The 18,864-nt window shown below is 43.7% G+C and overlaps 1 protein-coding gene across 2 annotated transcripts in view; it reads right to left on the reverse strand.

Annotated features, from left to right (window-relative positions):
* Nucleotides 1-2,070: 2,070 nt before the first annotated feature.
* The window catches only part of LOC147748351 (macrophage mannose receptor 1-like), a 75,333-nt gene continuing 58,539 nt past the window's right edge, over nt 2,071-18,864 (reverse strand). For both annotated transcript variants that reach the window (XM_086936422.1, XM_086936421.1), the window contains one exon: nt 2,071-3,328. In XM_086936422.1, coding sequence (XP_086792548.1) covers nt 3,311-3,328 — 18 coding nt within the window. In that variant the 3' untranslated portion in view covers nt 2,071-3,310. The remainder of the gene's footprint in view (nt 3,329-18,864) is intronic.

The raw sequence follows: 18,864 nt of genomic DNA on the forward strand, positions 1-18,864 counted from the left end.
ATTTTTAATGTAATTTAATTAAAAGTTGTGTTTTAGTACTGTAGCGGGTTGTGGGTTTATAGGGGAATAGGGTGGGAAGTAATTTAATTATGTTAAATTAATTATTAATTAGTAGGAATTATTAATTAATTAATTGAGAATAATTTTTGATTAATTTTAATTAATTGATTAATTGATAAATATGTTCTGTAGCGGGTTATGGGTTTATGGGGGAATAGGTTGGGAAGTAATTTATGTTACATTAATTATTAATTAATTATAGGGGAATAGGGTGGGAAGTAATTTAATTATTTTAAATTAATTATTAATTAGTAGGAATTATTAATTAATTAATTGAGAATAATATTTAACTAATTTTAATTAATTGATTAATTGATAAATATGTTCTGTAGCGGGTTATGGGTTTATAGGGGAATAGGGTGGAAGTAATTTAATTATGTTAAATTAATTATTAATTAGTATGAAATATTAATTTATTAATTGAGAATAATTTTTGATTAATTTTAATTAATTGATTAATTGATAAATATGTTCTGTAGCGGGTTATGAGTTTATAGGGGAATAGAGTGGGAAGTAATTTATGTTACATTAATTATTAATTAGTAGGTATTATTAATTAATTAATTGAGAATAATTTTTAATTAATTTTAATTAATTGATTATTTGATAAATATGTTCTGTAGCGGGTTATGGGTTTATAGGGAAATAGGGTGGGAAGTAATTTAATTATGTTACATGAATTATTAATTAGTAGGAATTATTAATTAATTAATTAAGAATAATTTTTAAATAATTTTAATTAATTGATTAATTGATAAATATGTTCTGTTGCGGGTTATGGTTTTATAGGGGAATAGTGTGGGTAGTAATTTAATTATGGTAAAATAATTAATAATTAGTAGGATTTATTAATTAATTGAGATTTTTTAATTTAATTTTAGTTAATTGAATAATTGATAAATATGTTCTGTAGCGGGTTATGGGTGTACTGTTGCATTCTCTGGAGTTGGAATAGTAATTGTTACCCCTACGCTATCCAACACTTTCCCTAATGTTGCACTCTCTGGAGTGGGAATAGTAATTTTTACCCCTGCGCTATCCAACACTTTCCCTACTGTTGCACTCTCTGGAGTGGGAATAGTAATTATTATCCCTGCGCTATCAAACACTTTCCCTACTGTTGCACTCTCTGGAGTGGGAATAGTAATTGTTACCCCTACGCTATCCAACACTTTCCCTACTGTTGCACTCTCTGGAGTGGGAATAGTAATTGTTACCCCTACGCTATCCAACACTTTCCCTACTGTTGTACTCTCTGGAGTGGGAATAGTAATTTTTACCCCTACGCTATCCAACACTTTCCCTACTGTTGCACTCTCTGGAGTGGGAATAGTAATTTTTACCCCTACTCTATCCAACACTTTCCCTACTGTTGCACTCTCTGGAGTTGGAATAGTAATTGTTACCCCTACGCTATCCAACACTTTCCCTACTGTTGCACTCTCTGGAGTGGGAATAGTAATTTTTACCCCTACGCTATCCAACACTTTCCCTACTGTCGCACTCTCTGGAGTGGGAATAGTAATTTTTACTCATACGCTATCTAAAATGTATTTTGGTTTTGTATTACTTTTATGTTGATATTAATTGTTATTTATATGATTATTTAATGTATATAAATGTATTAGTAATTTATTATATTATTATTTCTTTATAAGTTATGAAAATAATTACTTTAGAGTTATTAATGAAAAAAATATTATGTATTATATATTTATTAATATTAATTTGTATTAAATTAGGTTTTAATTTTAACTATTATAGTACATTTTTAAATATGTTTATTACATTTATAAGTATGTTTTTGGTAATATTACATAATTATTTTATATTAAAAAAGCGATATTTAACAAAAAACGATATTTTTGTCATTCTATATATTTTTTTCGATATATTTGTACTTACCTTGTTAGGGATAGGATTCCGATATTTTTGGCATCGACATTTTGGTTCCGATATTTTTGTATATCGATAATTGTGACTTCGATATTTTGTCAGACATTCATCCCAATCTCAATCACAACTGATATCCGAACAACACTGCTGGTCCAGCAAATACCTTCACACTTGGATCCCCAGGGTATCCTAAAATCATTCACAGCTGATGCCTGGCCAGCACTACTGGTCCAGCAGATACTCTTAGGCTTGGATCCCCCAAGGTATCCAAATCTGAATCACTGCTGATGCCCAGTAGGCACTACTGGTCCAGGAGATACTTTTAGGTTTGGTTCTCCAGGGTATCCTAATCTCAATCACAGCTGATACCCACTCAGCACTGCTGGTCCAGCAGATACTTTCACACTGGATCCCCAGGGTATCCAAATCTCATTCACAGCTGATGTTCGGTCAGCACTACTGGTCCAGAAATACACTTAGGCTTGGATCCCCAGGGTATCCAAATCTCAATCACTGCTGATATCCGGTCAGCACTAGTGGTCCAGCAGATAATGGATCGCAAACTGAGTGAACCAACAGTTCTGATCTAGCTCCAATTGTTTAAAGACTGGACGTGGGGGTCCATATTATGACACCTACACGTAGTACACAAGCATGCAGCACAGAGGTCACGTCTTCAGGTAGATGTAGAAGAATCAAGAGAATTTCTCGACAAACATTGCTCTTTGCAAACGTTAGCTGATTAACGTGTGAGGGTTTTCTGTAGGTTAAAAAAAAGGGAATGTTCTACGCCAGAGAGGTGCTCTGTTCCGCTGGTCCAGACAGTAATCCTGTATCCAAGGACTTCACATATGCAACCTACTGATATCCAAGATTTGCAACTCTCAGTTCTCTCAGGGATCCCGCCATTTCATCAAACCAACCACAGAGTAGAGGTGCCAAACGTCCTGGTAATAGCGCACATGTGCTACTCCAATGTGGTTTACAGCAGCAACCCCAAAACATTCAGAACCCCCAGTCAAGGGACACCCCCTCCATGCTATGGGAGGAATTTGAACCCCCTATCATCATCAGAGATCATTTCTCAGTCTTAAGAGGGTTTGAGCCAGTAGCACCGTCAATGGATACCCCTCCACGTTGGAAGCGAGCGTTGGGCCCTCTAGCACCCTCCAGGAGCCTGGCTTTGCTCTGGGGGGGGGCTTCAAATCGCTACAGGGTGCAAGCCTCCTAAAGCAGGTGGGTCTACACTTTTCTCTCACAGACCCAGTGAAGCCTCTCCAAGCAGGAGACATCCTGCCAGGCTCCAGAGTCTCCGTGGGTGCTTGCACAGTTCTCTTGATGGAGACCGTTGGGTTCATTCGCTGCCCAGTATCTAGAGTCAAAATTAAAGAAAAAAAATTAGAGACAAGGAACATAACCATTCTGTCCAACATAGTCTATGTAAGGAGGGCCAAGAGCAAAAAAAGACTTGCAGTGTGTCCTGTTACAAAAGGCAACCAATGATAAGGGAGGCAAGGTTGTGAGTAGCAGCGGACAAGTGAAATGAGATTGAACCGGACATCAGGAGCAGAGCCAGCTGAGGTGGACCATGGTAGCCATGTGGTGTTCTGGGTCAGAGAAAAGTGGGATCAGAAGCAAAGCTTGTAGCATGGGTAGCACTAGTGAGGGGGCCTAAGCGTGTGAGCAGGGCAGGAGCTCATGAGCAGGGAAAAGCTCTGTAGCACAACTGGAGTTAGTGAGCACGAAAGAACTTGTAGGCTGGCGCGGCTGGTTTAGGTAAGAGCGAGGGGGCAAGGCTGGATAAAATCGACAGACGATGAAATAGGAAAAATACAATTAAGAAAGCAATGAAACCACTTACCTTAAACTCACCACATCGCCGATGTGGCAAACGCAAGGTAAGTGGTTTCATTTGTTTTTTAATTTATTTTCCCTACTCCGTCATTTGTCGACTTTCCCCCTGCCCCAACCCGCCTCACCGCTCTTATCTGAATCAACCGCGCCTGCCTCTGGGAGGAGTTTGCGAACTGGGCAGAGCCAATTAGGGTTGCCACCTTTATCAGAAAGAATATTGGCCATTTGTTTACATTTTGCTACTCTGAAAGGGCCAAGTGTTGGTGTACGAAAAATAATTTATGTAAAATTCACAGTATTCTTTTGTAACACAGCATTTATGCTGCTGTTTGCTTTAACACTCGTGTCTAATTAATTTAGGCAGCCCTCAAGCACTTTCTAAATACTTTCCTCACAAAGTCCTAATAATACAGACCAGGCCGGTAAAAAATGGCCAGGTGGCAACTGGCAACCCTAGATCCAATGAGCAGAGGTGGTGCACAGAAACAGTGGAAAAAAGACTGAGAAATGGCTGATCCAGGAAATATAAAGAATTCCAAACAGACAGCGGAAAAGCACTAAGGAGATTTGATTGGAAACAGAAAAGTGATGGTGTCAGTGGTGAGGAGTAGGCTCAGTGAGCAGTGGGTGGAGCCAGTAAGCAGGGGTGGAGCCAGTAAGCAGGGGTGGAGCCAGTGAGCACGGCCGGAGCCAGTAAGTAGAAGTAAAGTATGTGGGCACAATTGGAGTAACTGAGCAGTATCCATGGGATCCCAGGAACAGCAATGTAACATGATTGGCCCAGGATTACAAGTGTTAGCCAACATTAAAACCCATATCTTCCACCCATCTTCTTCCAAGGCAGTAGTGTAACATTAGGCCCACAGCCCCCGTGGTTTAGAGGAGCCCCGAGCTACAAGGGGCCCCTCCAGCACTGTGCACGGATGGTGGGCCCCTGGCCTGAGAGATCCTGACGGGGTCTATAGCATGCAGGCCTCCTCCATGTACTTTGCAGGGGAGGGGGCTCAAGTTTCATTAAGCCACTGTCCCAAGGAGAGACTTGATGGCATATAAGGATCCAGGAAATCTCTTAATTGGCTGGTACCTGCGAATTATTGGAAGGGCAGAGACACAGCCAATCACGTAGGCTTAACTGACACGCGGCACCCCTGAGTGGACAAAACCCCTCCAGCCTCATCATTCAGTCCTGAATACCTCTGTCTACAAGCCTGAGAGCCTCTGAGCATCTTACTTGGGGTTTTTCTTATACAGGCTGCATAGGCTTTATATAGGGATGGCCTGGAGCACTAGGCGGTCTCACATGAACAATGACTACGTGTTAAGGTAGCTCACTGTTGAGATTTTTGTGATACCTGCATGCCACAGGTTTCACCCACCACTTGTCAATAAAATACCTATTGTAGAGTATGATTATAGTAAGCTGTAAGACCACCGACATTTATTTTACACTCCTCTTTAGAAAAGAGCTGAATACTCATCTCTTTACGCTGAACTTTATTCATGTCATATGAATATTCTCCAAGTGCCCAGGGACAGAATCCCGAAGAGAATCCCCCAAGTCCTCCCTCCAGCTGTGCACCTGCACAGGGCCACCAAACCCCAGGATCCTCCAGCCAGGCCAATATATATCCTTAATATAATAATCCTCTGAGGATGGATACATATTTGTCTGGCGGCCCCTGTTCAACTTCCTTAACACCCTGACCCCCCTCCTGAGCTCCGGGAGGCTCTGCCCTGCCCGGACACCCTCTTCCGGGGCCCCCTACCTACGCTCCCTGCCCAGGGCTGCCATGATCCTAGAGCCGCCCCTGCTCCCTCAAACCCTCTTTTGTAGATAATCGTGTTCCATGACCCCTAGGGCATGAAGTGCCCTGTTGCTCCAAAGCTAAGCCTGCACAGTGTTTGAATATAGACTCAGCAACACCATATAATGTGTTATTATAATATCATATGCTAAATGCACTCCTCAGTGAAGCACATGAATCCGCCCAGTTCAAACATGAAGCGGCTATGCCATATGAACTGCCTGTTGTTTCTTTTCATGATTCTCATACATGCGTTTGCAAAATAAAGGTTCTTTGCTCCACTGAAGTTGCTACTGTTGCCTTTGTCCTTTTCTTCTTTTCCTCTTCCTTGATGCCTCTCCCTGTCCAGTACCCCTGTTGCTTCTTTCTCCAGAGGCTGAAAGCCCCCGAACACATGTAGGCTCCCCCCCCCCCCCCCACTCACACCCCCCCCCCTCCCCCAGGGTGCTGTGAGGAGGCTGGATCTAGTTCCAGCCCGGGATCTGCAGTCCTGCTCATTTGTTAAATCTTTTTAAGACCATCTTGAACAACGGTTCTTGTGGTCTGTGGCAGGGCCGGACTGGGCATACCAAGCATCGGGTGTTTCCCCGGGAGGCTGGAAGCGTGGGACAGGTTTTACAGTGGTGGGGGCCGGTTTTGTTACTGGGGTTCAGTTTTTCATCTGTGCTCCAATATCGGCCCCCAGTAACAAAAGTAACAGTGCTGCACACTTGCACCAGAATCCCCATGCCCCCACCCCTGGCTCGGTCGACAAAATTGCCGGGATGGCCTTGCGTTTCCAGTCCAGCCCTGGTCCGCGGACCCCTTGGCGTCCATGACGCCTTATCAGGGGGTCCACTACTGCTTAGAAAATCTACAATATTAACAGATTAATAAAGTACATCTAAATAAAGATTCAAAACGTAAAATAGAACATTTTAGGATGTTCTGTAAATGTGAAAGAATTTGAAATTGGAGGCTAGAAATGATGGGCCAATTTATCAAGTAGTCACACAACACAGAGAACCAAGTATAGCTGCTCCGCTGCATTGCGTGAAAGGGAAAGAGTGGAACAGCACCATATCTACTTGATGTGGCCCTGTTCTGCTTTCTCCTTGTGCTAACACACTTTAAGGAGCTTTGCACCAATGCAGACACCCTCTTGCCATAGTGCAAGGGTGTCTGCATTGCCTGAAGAATAGGTTTTCTGCAGGAAAGAGTCCCTTCAAGTAGAAAATCTGTGCTTTCACGCTTTTCCCAGTTTGTAAGTGTGCCGTACAATGCAGCATACATGCAAAGTGGGAAATATTACCAGAAATTAAAACATTTCTTCTCGCTGTGCTTGCCTAGAGGAGGCATTGGATTTTGGCGCAAATCCCTGTCTTCGATTCTCTGTAGATAGTGATTTGCATTGATACCCTGGTGTGGTTGCATGGGAACATCCATGCACCACCCATGGAATGCCCCCCTGATGCAAAGTAATGCATTGCTCAACTTTGTGTCCTATCCAATGCAAATCATGATTTGAGTTGGATAGTCAAACTCACCTGAATGTTTACCGTTGGGTTTACGTTATAAAAGTAAACCGACGCAAAGCAATTGTAAATCAGGGTCTAAACTGGTATCCTCAAATTGCTTCGTGGGAGCAGCGCAATTGCATCAAAGACAGTATAGTATGGATGATGGGGTGGCCTTCAACTTCGCACTTAAATTTAAAATTTAGATTTTTTTTGTTTGTGAATTAATTTAAACAATTCACCATTTGTGAAATGTTTTGTATTTGTTTGATATATGCTTCTTTCTATTTTTTGTATTGCTTTGAAGTTCAAATCATCGAAATTGCTTATGCCGGGGTCCCCAGCTTCCAGCAATGACTCAGTGGGGGTCCCAGGATTCCAGTAATGATGAAGTGGGTCCACGAATGTCAGAGTCCCTTGTTTTGTTAACCTATCCCACTGGCTTCCTGACACCATGGCATCACCCTGTTCCAACCTTGGAATCTTGAGCTGGGCAGTCAAGTAGCTGCCAAGCAAAGTGCAGCATCACAGGTCTATGGTGTGGCTGCATAGCAGCTGTGTCTTGACCTACTGGGCTGGTGCATCTGTTAAAAACGTTTTGGGTGGCAAGTTGTTTGCATGAACTAGTAATTTTAATGATGCATATGACTGTAATGGGTGACCTAATGATTTTGTACTTAAAAATATATTATTTTCTCATTTAGAACTATAATAAACCATGTGGTATAGTTATGCACATTTTAATGCAAGACACCAATTACTTAAAATGGATGCGGTTTCTAGTGTTCTGCTCATTTCACTTCTGCTTATTGCTGTCTCCCAATCAGCTGCCCAACGAAAGTCTTCGCGCCTCACTGTTAATGCGGAGCTCAGAGCGTAATGACGTAAATAGATTATAGTATTAGAAAGCTTGTATTGTGAAGTACTCCTTATGAGCTTGGCACTTAGAATTTAGAGGTTTTTTAATTAACGGATCGGGGTTCTGTTGCAATTTATGATTCTGTATTTCGAGTCTTCATGAAAAAATTATGCATTCCTCTGTAAATCTTTTTTGATCTAGAACGCAGCTGTTTAGGGGTCCCAGTTTCTAAATATGATTTTACTCTGCTAAGTTTCAGCTATTGATGTGGAGGGTGGTCTCTTAAACACCAGATCAATGAGAAGATCCGCGGAGCTGAACTGCCTAAGGTAAAACATTGCAGTTCATACAATATTGGGGTTCAGGAAATTATTGGGGGTCAGCTCCCATACATCAGTACCTGTCACTGTAGGTGACACAACAAAAGTACTATACAGAAGGCCAACAGTATTTTCAGCCTCTCAGCCTTGAACTATTTTCTATGCTGCGTGTCTAGCTCCAAGTCCATCCATAAAGAACAGTGGTCCCAAGACCATAGATATCACAATCCATGTACAAATGCATCAAACTATCAATTTATTCAATGGTATATAAAAAACAATATAAACAATGTGACGGCGCAGTGGGTGTGTGGTGAGAAACATGCTCAGTGCTCTCATACAAGTGATACACATGTGTGACAAGACATGATCAAAAGTATGTATCAAGTAAGAGCAACACGGACCATTTTATTTTTATGCACACTCAAATTGGGTCCGTAGAACTAGTGGATGATGTGTTGATCATTTTCACAGATAGAAGGAGTATAATCAGGACCCTAAGAATACATGAGGCACAGGGTCAGACTGATTTACATATGGCCATGTCTGAACTGGGGTGGCAGAGTGGGCTAAAGAACGGTGATGGATTAAACCCAGATCTGTTGACTGGGGGTGAGTGTTTGATTGGTTCAGATGCTCCGTCCATCACCACCCCCTTTTGTACCGCTTTGTTCGCCATAAGTTGGCAGGGTATGCTCAGATGTGAGTCCCTTGCTCACTTTGCCACTGGATTCAAGCAAGCCAGGCTGAAGACGGCTGGATTGCCAGAAACCGGTCCTAGGAAGCTTGTTTCCGGTCCAGGGAAGGCATGGCTTGGCAGTTCGGGCTGGACTGTTCCCATGAGGCACAGGGTCAGACTGATTTGCATATGGCCATGTCTGAACTGGGGTGGCAGCGTGGGCTAAAGAATGGTGATGCATTAAACTCAGATCTGTTGACTGGGTGTGAGTGTTTGATTGGTTCAGATGCTCCGTCCATCACCACCCACTTTTGTACCCCTAAGAATACATGAGCCTGAGAAAAATAGATGATGGCACTAATCAGGCATTGCTGAAGCCACCAATGGATTTGAATCAGCTACAACTGTGCATGGATTGTATAGACTCCAAACAAAACTCAACAGAAATTGTCAGTGAGGTTTGCAATGTTTTCCAGGGGCTCTGGTAATGGGAGTGGGGCAAAGTAGACCACTTCTAGGATGTAAAAGGGCCTCCATAGGGGTATCACAAGATCTTCCTAGACAGCAGAAAATACTGCTTGATGCGAGAGCTTAGTGAAGTTGGCTGGCTGTGCTTCAAATGATTTCTACTTCTCCTAGAGCCCATTATTAGATCCCCTGCCCCCATCTGAACTACACTGGCAATTTTTGACTACTTTGGGAGTCTATACAAACCTTGAACAGCAGTAGTTGAATTGAGCCCATTGGTGCTTTTAGCAACGTTTGGTTAGTGCCCATCCTTTATTTTTCTCAGGCTCATGTATTCTTAGAGCCCTGATGATGATCGTTCTATGTGTCTAAAAGATCGAAACATCATTGACTAGTTCCACAAACTCAATCTGATTGCACATAATAATAAAATGGGCTGGGTTGTTCCTACATGATATACACTGTTGCTCATGTATTATTAAACATGTGTATTAATTGTATGAGAGCACCGAGCACTTTTCACACTACACACCCACTGTGCAGTCACATGGTTTTCAATGCTTTTATATACGATTGAATACATTGATCATTTGATGTATTTGTACATTTATTTGATTGTGATATGTATGTGTTAGGACCACTATTCTTTATGCATAAGCTAACCCAAGTTCCAGGCGACACACTGGTTCCCTTGTTACCAATAACCTAGCCCCAAGTCTAGGCATGAGTGGAACTCCTCATAGTATGTTAGGGAATGACCAATGCATGTGTGTCTGGCACACATTATGGAGACCAAATTGGTTATTAAATTGTTGCTAAAGACTGATAAAGACAAACAACATTGGTTTGAGGCTCACAGCACTATGCAGACCCATCGACATAGTGTGTTTAGGTACTTTTGGGCAAATGTATCAAAAGAGCAGTGACATTTACTTTGATCATCTCTATAACTTGCCTCAATATCAAGGCATGTGTGAAGTTAAAATACTATATACACAATTAATTATTCTGTGAGTGTGTGTAAAGTTGGACAATTCCACTCAATGCGTGTGCTGAAGCAGTTGTGTGTGTGTGTGTGTGTGTGCGTGGGTGTGTTTCTACTGATGTGCTGCACCTTTTCTCTTTGTAAAAGGACATTTTCATTGTTGCTGTTTGTTGACTATACAGGGAGAAAAGTTGTATGTGTGTGATTGTTTGCTGTAGGAGGCTGTAACTTCTACCGCTCATACTACACCTGATCTCTTTGAGCAGGGGCGGCTCTGTCATGTCCTACAACCAAGGAACTCACACAGTACACGACGTGGATTATACAGGTATTCTCTATATTCGTCTGGTTACAGCATGCATGTTTCATGACCTCCTGTCTCGATGTCCAGCAGCAGAGTGTTTCCTCTCCCCACCCCTTGACCGGATGTGGTGTCCGGTGTCCCCTCACCCCTGCGCTGTCTCAGGGTCCTAGTGCCCTTATCCTGGACACGATAGGCTCTAGGCTCATGGCGGCCCTGGGCAGGGAGCCCAGGGAGGCCCCGGAATAGGGGGTCCGGGTGGGGCGGAGCGCAGAGGCCAGTGATGGGGGTGGGTCAGGGTGTTTGGAAGTAGAACAGAGCTGGAGGCCACCAAATCCCTGCCAGTGGCCGCCACGCAAATATGTATCCATCCTCAGAGGATTATTATATTAAGGATATATATATATATATTGGCGTGCTGGCCCCTGGGGTTTGGTGGCCCTGTGCAGGTGCACAGCTTGCACATGCCTAAGGCCGCCCCTGCTTTGAGGGAGGCGTGCATACCAGCAGCACTTGCTGTACCTGTACTATGCACTAATGTGTTCATATTGTACCTGTTCTCTACAAGAGACACGTGTGCACTGCTGTTGTCCTTGTAGTGCCTTTTCTGTGTATGAGTTAAGCTTGCATTTCTGCTATTCTTGCTGAATTTGTTCAGTGAATGAAGGAGGCTTCCATTGATGCTGTCTTTGGTGTACCTCTTCTGTGTCCCAGTCATGTTTGCACAGCAACTGTCCATGATTTTCTTTATTATGTATAAATGCTTGAGGGATTACACTGTACCTGAGGGAGGAGAGGTGGTGTGTGGTGTGTGTTATATGAGGATCCCACTGTTGTTGCTAGTCCGACACCTGCTCTGTATGAGGAAAGCTTGCACTCTAGCTACACTTGCTGTAATTGTCTTGTAATGAAATGTGAACTATTGAGGCCATACTGGTCATGCTCTGTGTATGAGGCAAGCATGCACGGATGCTGTCCTTATAGTAGATGTTTTCTGTGTCGGGGAAGCGAGCAGTGCCTCTGTCCTTAAATCTGTTTTGCTTGTATGAAGCTTGCATTGCTGATGCACTTTCTGTTCCCGTTCTGTGCACGAGTTGAGCTTCCACTGCTGTTGTATTATTCTCCTTTCTGCGTGTAAAACCGCAGCTTCAAAAACGTTTTTAGAGTGGCAAAAGCCAAAATGACTGGTTTGGTCAAACCCTGCTATTTCATCCCCGAAAGCTATTCTCTCGGCGTCAAATGCCCACACTGACTCTGACTAACCACTGGAGGGCAGTGTTGGCCTATTAAGATACATTCTCAGCCCTCAAAGGTGCATCGGCGGAGTGGAACACAACAGAAACCAATAATGGGATGTTTTTTTCACCCTCTTAATTATTAATCCTGAAGAAACGGCTGTGCGTCGGGCCATGAATCAGCGGGTGTTCCCTACTTCTTGTATGGGGCAATACAACGAAACATGAAAAAAGAGTTCTCAAATGCGGCACCGTTAAAACAATTATTATGGTCATCACTTGCTGACCTAACTGCCCAGCCGGACCCATCAAACAATTCAGGGAGGCTGACAAGCGGTCCGACTTCTGTACATCTTAGCTCAGCCCCTCAACAGTTCTGAGTCTCCTGCTGTGAAGCAGGGTTCACAAATGCGTACCGTTCCCCGGCACTGGGCACAACCACTGGCCATGCTGCTGCAATAGCTAGAGTTTTGGGCTCCACACTTCTTCCCCTGTGGATCGGGCATTAGGGGTGACACCTCCAACCTGTGCAGAGAACCGTGTCTATCTGGCATTTTTAGGTCGAGCCTGAGCCAGCGTGCAAGCGCTGCTCTGGCGAAGATCTGTTGTAGTTCAGTACGGATTAAAAGCCCCGCCCACTCCCCGGTCCATATTTGTCACTGGCTTGTGTCTTTGTCCTTCCTAAATGCTGTCTACTGATTCCTAAATAGGCCTGTTACCCCCGCCTTAGTACAGCCATGTCGTCATTTGGATCCTCCCAAGGCTACTGGCCCCTTTACTTGGTTGTTACAGGGGGCGTCTCCTATTTCCCTTATTGAGTTTCTTCATTAGGCGCGACAACATGCTTCGCTTACATTTAGTGGGCCATGTCCGCTTTCACTTTTGAAACAGCCGGGATAATGGCGGCAGTTTGCTTTTTGACGGGTGGCTGCTGTTCTTTACACTTCAGTGGAGCCAGTGCCCGCCTGCAGCAGGGGCGGCCAGTGGGCGGAAGGCCAGTGCTGGACCGCATCCTCTCCTTGGCCGAGCTTGGATGGAGTTGGGGGGCTGCCGAGGAGCCGCAACGGTTTCCAGTGGGCCGCCTGGCCGCCTCGTCCTGGGACCTGCCAAAGATTTTCCGGGGGTCCGGCTCCTCTGGAAGTCCAAGGGTGCACTGCCGGGCACAAGGCCCAGGGAGCAGCTGGAGCCAGAGCCCGCCGCAGGAGACAGACCAGGTAAATGTGGAGTGTGTAGAGGGGCACAAGTAGCGTCATGCAGCTTGTCAAACAGCATGGGGGGAAGTGGAGTCTAAAATCGCGCAACACATCATGCCTTTAACTTCCATTTTCAGAGTCCAACATCCTTTCACTATACTGGGATCTGTCATTTCTCTTCGGGCAGCTAAGTCTGTCCATGCCAATGCAGCGGAGAAAGCAAAACATGGGCGTTTTAATGCCTCAATTAAATTGGTGCAGACACGAGACCGTAAGTTGCTGTGCAATCGGACTCTTGCATCCACTTTTTTTTTTACTTTTCTCCATGAGCTCTTTTTAAAAAAAATTGAATGTGATAGGTTCTGCTCAGCCTTTCAGCATCCTTTGTTGTGCTCAGTGAGCCAATGTTTTAACCAGTAACATGGATTCCGCTAACCATTTCACTGCTTTGGGGTTGATGTAATATTGTGTGCTTCAGTTGTATAAACACCCACCGTTGGCTCATCCATGTCAGTCTCAGCACTGACAGTACTCTCTTTGTAGCCTCTCCCTTTCAAAGCTGCTTCTCTAAGCGCGACGCCTTGCACACCTATCCCACGCACACATACTGTGAATCACAGGAGGCCGGATAACTCGATATTCTGGTTTATTTTACTTAAGCGTAGTAGGCAGCGAAATCACAGGCATCCTGCTGCAGAGGATTTCTTTGAGTGCACTGTCTGCTCTATCCCAAATGTAAGGAGTACCCAGAGCCACTGGAATTATGGCAAAATTGAAGGGTGACATAATTGGCAAGAAAAGTCAAAATATGCAGAGAATTATGGCACAACCCATGGCAGCATAATTTTGATATTTTAAAGCAAATTAGAAATGTCAGGGCAAACAAAGGACCTCGCTCGTACTAGTTTAAGACCCAACTACAGCAATCAGCAACTGAACGTTGACAGACTTTGACAAGGGATTTCCCTGTGTTGCAGCATGTGTGGTGCTTTTGTTTTAGTAATTGTTGATCCATTTGAGCTAGAAAAGTAATGTTTTGCGTTAAAGGTGGCGGAGTCGGAGAGTGTATGGAATCTATAATTATGCGGAATTTGCCAGAGTCACATCATTTCAGTGGTCCTTTGCACTGGGGTGACTACTACAGAAGGCCATTATTGTTAGTATGGGAGATCACAGAGTGAGAATTATTTTCACAGGATTCAGTTAATGTTACTCCCTGTTTCTGTTTTCATCATGGCTTATGGGTTCTTTTGGGATAAGCTAAAATAACATGTATACACTGCACCATTTGTATGGCATGCCCTTAGTAAAACGATTAGTTGTAGACCGGAAAGTCATTAACACGCGCTACCATTACTCATGCCATGCACTGATCAGCAGCACAACTCAAGTATAAAAAGAACTTGTAAAGGTTAAAGCCAACATGGAACCCATTTGCACAGGCTGAGAGTGACAGACAGACGCCCACAAACTAATCACTTTTTTTTTCAGTAGAATTTGTGCAGTTTTCAGATTATAGCCCTTATGGTGCAATTCATTTTTTTTTATATTCGTGACTGCTGGAAGAAGGAATTAATATTTGAATTTGCTAAGAAGAAAATAAATAAATAATCGAAGAGCCGCCATATTAGTAGAAGGGGAGGACGTGAGGCCTGTCACTTGACATTAGGCTAGTGATTCCAAATATTTTACCCACACCCTCTCCCCAAATGACTTTGAACGAAGAAGGCGTATCCTTCATATGTATGGTTTTCATTAGTGGGATAATATCGCAATGTGGATATCTGCGCTAGCTCAGACGGTTAATGTGCCCTCATGCAGATATGCGTGTGCGCGTCCATCCGGTCATGGGGTTTTTAATTCCGGCCTTTTTAGCCTCCCATGTCTCTGCCCATATTTGTAATTGACTTGTGTCATTGTTCTTCGAAAATGTTGGCTTTTGATTTGTACATAGGATTATTAGTCCCGCCTTGATACCACTTTGTCTGCATTTGTTACCGCCCATGACTAGACCTTTTACTTGGCTCATTACACGGTCTCAATTATGCAGTGGGTGAGCACTATTTTCATTAATGCGGTCGGCTTTCACTTTAGGGGCCGCGCTGCTTTATTTAATCAATTTGCACGCCGTGTGCATCAGTTTAGTGTAGCACAGGCAAACAAGCAATGTCTTTTATTTATGTTTTAGTTTTTTAAACATAAATAAAACACATTGTCATTTACAATGCCAATAGCTTAAACTCACGTAAATGCTAGCCTTTTTGCATTGCAAATACTTGTTTACTGAGGCTGTAGATTTTCTGGCTTGAAAAATGCACTGCAGACGCTCTGTTAAATTGTTTAAGGTCATATCTCGGCCACATTTTATGAATTATATATGTATATGATAATTCTATAGCGCAACGAGGAAGAGGAGAGAAAGCTGGGTTGTGCATGGTTAATGCATTGTGGAGCAGTGCTCTTTAACGAGGTGCAACTTCAACTCTTTCCTAAAATGGAGTAATATTGAGGCGGCCCTGATGGATAGGGGATGTTGTTCCAAATCCCAAGTGCATAGATGGAAAAAGCTGGAAAAGGCCTGCCTAATAATTCCTATTCGTCAATACAGACTTAAAAAAAAATAACATGTAGCTTCAACTGGACTATTGAGTTTATGGTAAGTGATTACTTTGTCACTCTGTTTTTGATTTTCAAAGATACTGCCACCTCCTGGAGAAAGTCTTGACGGCTCTGTATCACTGCACAATCATTTGTGGAAAAGGAGTAAGCTGGTTACGTCTTTGGAGTGGAATAGTACCGTGGCCGTGGGAAACCAACAACAGAGCCATTAGCCCGCGAAGAATACTGCCAAGGGATGTATGTCGTTCCAACGCATGCTTTTTCCACGCATGCCTTTACAACGCAGGTTTTACAACGCAAGTCGTTACAACGACTTGCGTTGGGGGCGCTGGATAGTGAATAGTTTAATTTACTATTCCAACTCCAGTCCCCGTGGATAGTAGGGAAGGTTTTGGATAGTAAATTAAACTATTCCCTATCCTACAGCGCCCTCCAGCGCAAGTCGTTGTAACGACTTGCGTTGTAATTCCTGCATTGTAAAGGTACTGCGTGGAAAAAGTTTCGTTGTAAAGGATGTTTCCCACTGCCAAGTCACCATTGACTGCCCCAGGACTCAAAGATAGCTCTCACACTGATACCTACTTCAGTACCATTGTATATTCTAATGTCAGTGCCTTAGTTGGTACCTGCACTGCCACCCCTACGGTAATCATCAGGAGTGGCGCCTCTGTTACGGCGGAGGAGCGTCACTATCTATGCCACATTAAACCCAACCAAGACTTAGTCATTCTCTTTGCCAGTTGTACCAAACAAGTCCATATCTAGTTCTGGTCCTGCATCAAGAAACTGGACTGGTTCACACCACAACCCACAATAATGTAGAATCACTTGGATTCACTTTCATCTCTGTGAGCCTGCTGGCAATGGCAATTGGTGCCCTGGACATAATAAAGCATATCCTGCACGTACAGCAAGCCACAGCAAAGAAATGAAGAGATCTGATCTCATCTCTTCCACTCTGATGGATATTCACTCACCCCTCAGTGTCCACACCTTCTTCCAGATCAGTTGCATCACATGAACAGTGGCCTAGCCCACCTGGCAAGACAAACTCAACCTCTCCGCGGACAAACACAACACAAGCACCAGGACATTGTCCAGCTGGAAGGCAAAGAATGCAAAAAGAAAAATATTCAAAGAGATAAATCTTCTCAAGAATTGTGCTCCAAAATATGGAATCCCATAGGCGGCCACCAGCTCAGCTCCTTCATGTCAGAAGACAGCAAATGAACATCTCATCAGCCATATAGAAAGAGCCTCGGAGTTTGCCACTCCGCTAGTCCAACACCAAGCGATTCCGCAAGCCCCTCCCATTTTGTTCATTAATATGGAATCATGTTGTTATATTTCAAGTAGGACAGCGCTCCATTGCGCCCCAGCTAAGCGCTTGCTTATTAAATATCACAGACAACAACACATGTATCAATAACAGACATGAATGAACCAACCTATGACATTTTAAGTGTAATCTGTTATCCAGAAGTGGTTTCTTCAGAAAAGGCCACAGCAGTGGGAACTGTCACGAGAAGGCAAATGGGAACTTACCAGAGTCTTCACCCGTGCTGACGAAAAACCACATCTCACGTTACTGGCAAAGTGTCCTCAAATGCCACATACAACACCTATTAGAGCACCCGCGGTGTCCGAGCCAACCTGGTGTTTCTAGGCTTGCTGTCCCCTGGACAGATATTCCGTGAGCTATTCGGGGCACTGGGATTGGAAGGCAGCAGCAGAACCATGGAACGCTGCGCTGGCTGAAGAATGTCAAACTTGAGCCTCAGCTTGGTCCAGCTGGTGAAACACAATGGATTCAGAACAGGAAAGTGCACAAGGCTTATATGCCAGCCCTACCCAAAAATGGTCCCTTGCCCATGCAATGTTAATGGAGATTTCCAATCCAAGATGTGACTGAGTCTTTCTTGTGATATTAGTTCCTGTCAATATCCTTCATTTCCAAATGATGGATGCATCACAACACGTGTTTCCTATTTTTCATCATGTGGAGTGCAAAAAAACGATGGATTTAGGCCCAGATCTCTGTACTGGGGTGAATGTATGACATTGTTCTGCATTCTGTCCTCCAACTGTGGTTTTTGCAGGTGTTGTTTGATGCTTTGCTGTTATTCTTCAAATCAATCTTCATCTTCAATTAAGAGCTACATGATTGCCAAGGAGGATTTTCACCTTTGTGGGGTTTTCATCTTAACTACGACCCTCTGAAGGATATACTTGGTACCTTTCACATACATTAGTCTGTGCAGGGACGTGCCAATGCTACTTGAAGTAGTCTCACTTTCCCTGGTCAGTCAAGAAAGCAACTTAACATAACTTTTGATGTTCAGTCCTTGACAGAGCCCGGCCACGCATCAGGCCTGGTCAATCCCCTCATTTTCGATTTATGAATCACTATGTAGATTCAGCGTCAGACAGGCCTTTTGTTCCACCGGGCATTTCATCGGTGGGATGCAGTGCCTGGTGGTCAGTTTTGAAAGCCCAGGGCTGCATCTGGTGCCTCTGTCGCTTTCACCAGATCCCTGAAGTTAATCGCAGCAGGTATGGTGAGGCTTCAAGAGAGAGAGAAAGATTTAGAGGGAGGAAGAGAGAAAGTGATCAGAGAGGGAGAAGAGAGAGAGGAGATGGAGAGTATGGATTAATGAAAAGAGAGAGATAGCTCAAAGAAACGAAGATAGTGGGCTGGTGTGAGCATTTTTGCCAGGGCTGCTTTTTGTTCTCCAGTCCGGCTCTGGATAAATTAATAGCATTCCACCCAATGGTCCTCATGTTCATCTCACTAATGACGAAAATTTCAAGTAAGGCATGACCTCCAATTCTCTTTCAATAATCTCCTACTGCAGGACATCCACCTCTTTTACCATCTTTTCTTTCGTCTTACTGCATTAGATCATTGCTCGGCTTCAGCAAAACTAAAAGATGAGGCAGAGGACAGATCACTCTTCTACCTCACAAAAAGAAGACGTAACACGTTTCACTCCATATTTTACCTTTAGGCCTTCTTCTGGCAATTCTGCTGAGGAAAAGAAAGATGCTGACTTGTAATGCAGGTATTTGGCTGGCCCCCCTCCACTGTTCAAGC

Source organism: Lissotriton vulgaris, chromosome 1_1 (genome assembly GCF_964263255.1).
Source record: "Lissotriton vulgaris chromosome 1_1, aLisVul1.2, whole genome shotgun sequence".
Taxonomy (NCBI): domain Eukaryota; kingdom Metazoa; phylum Chordata; class Amphibia; order Caudata; family Salamandridae; genus Lissotriton; species Lissotriton vulgaris.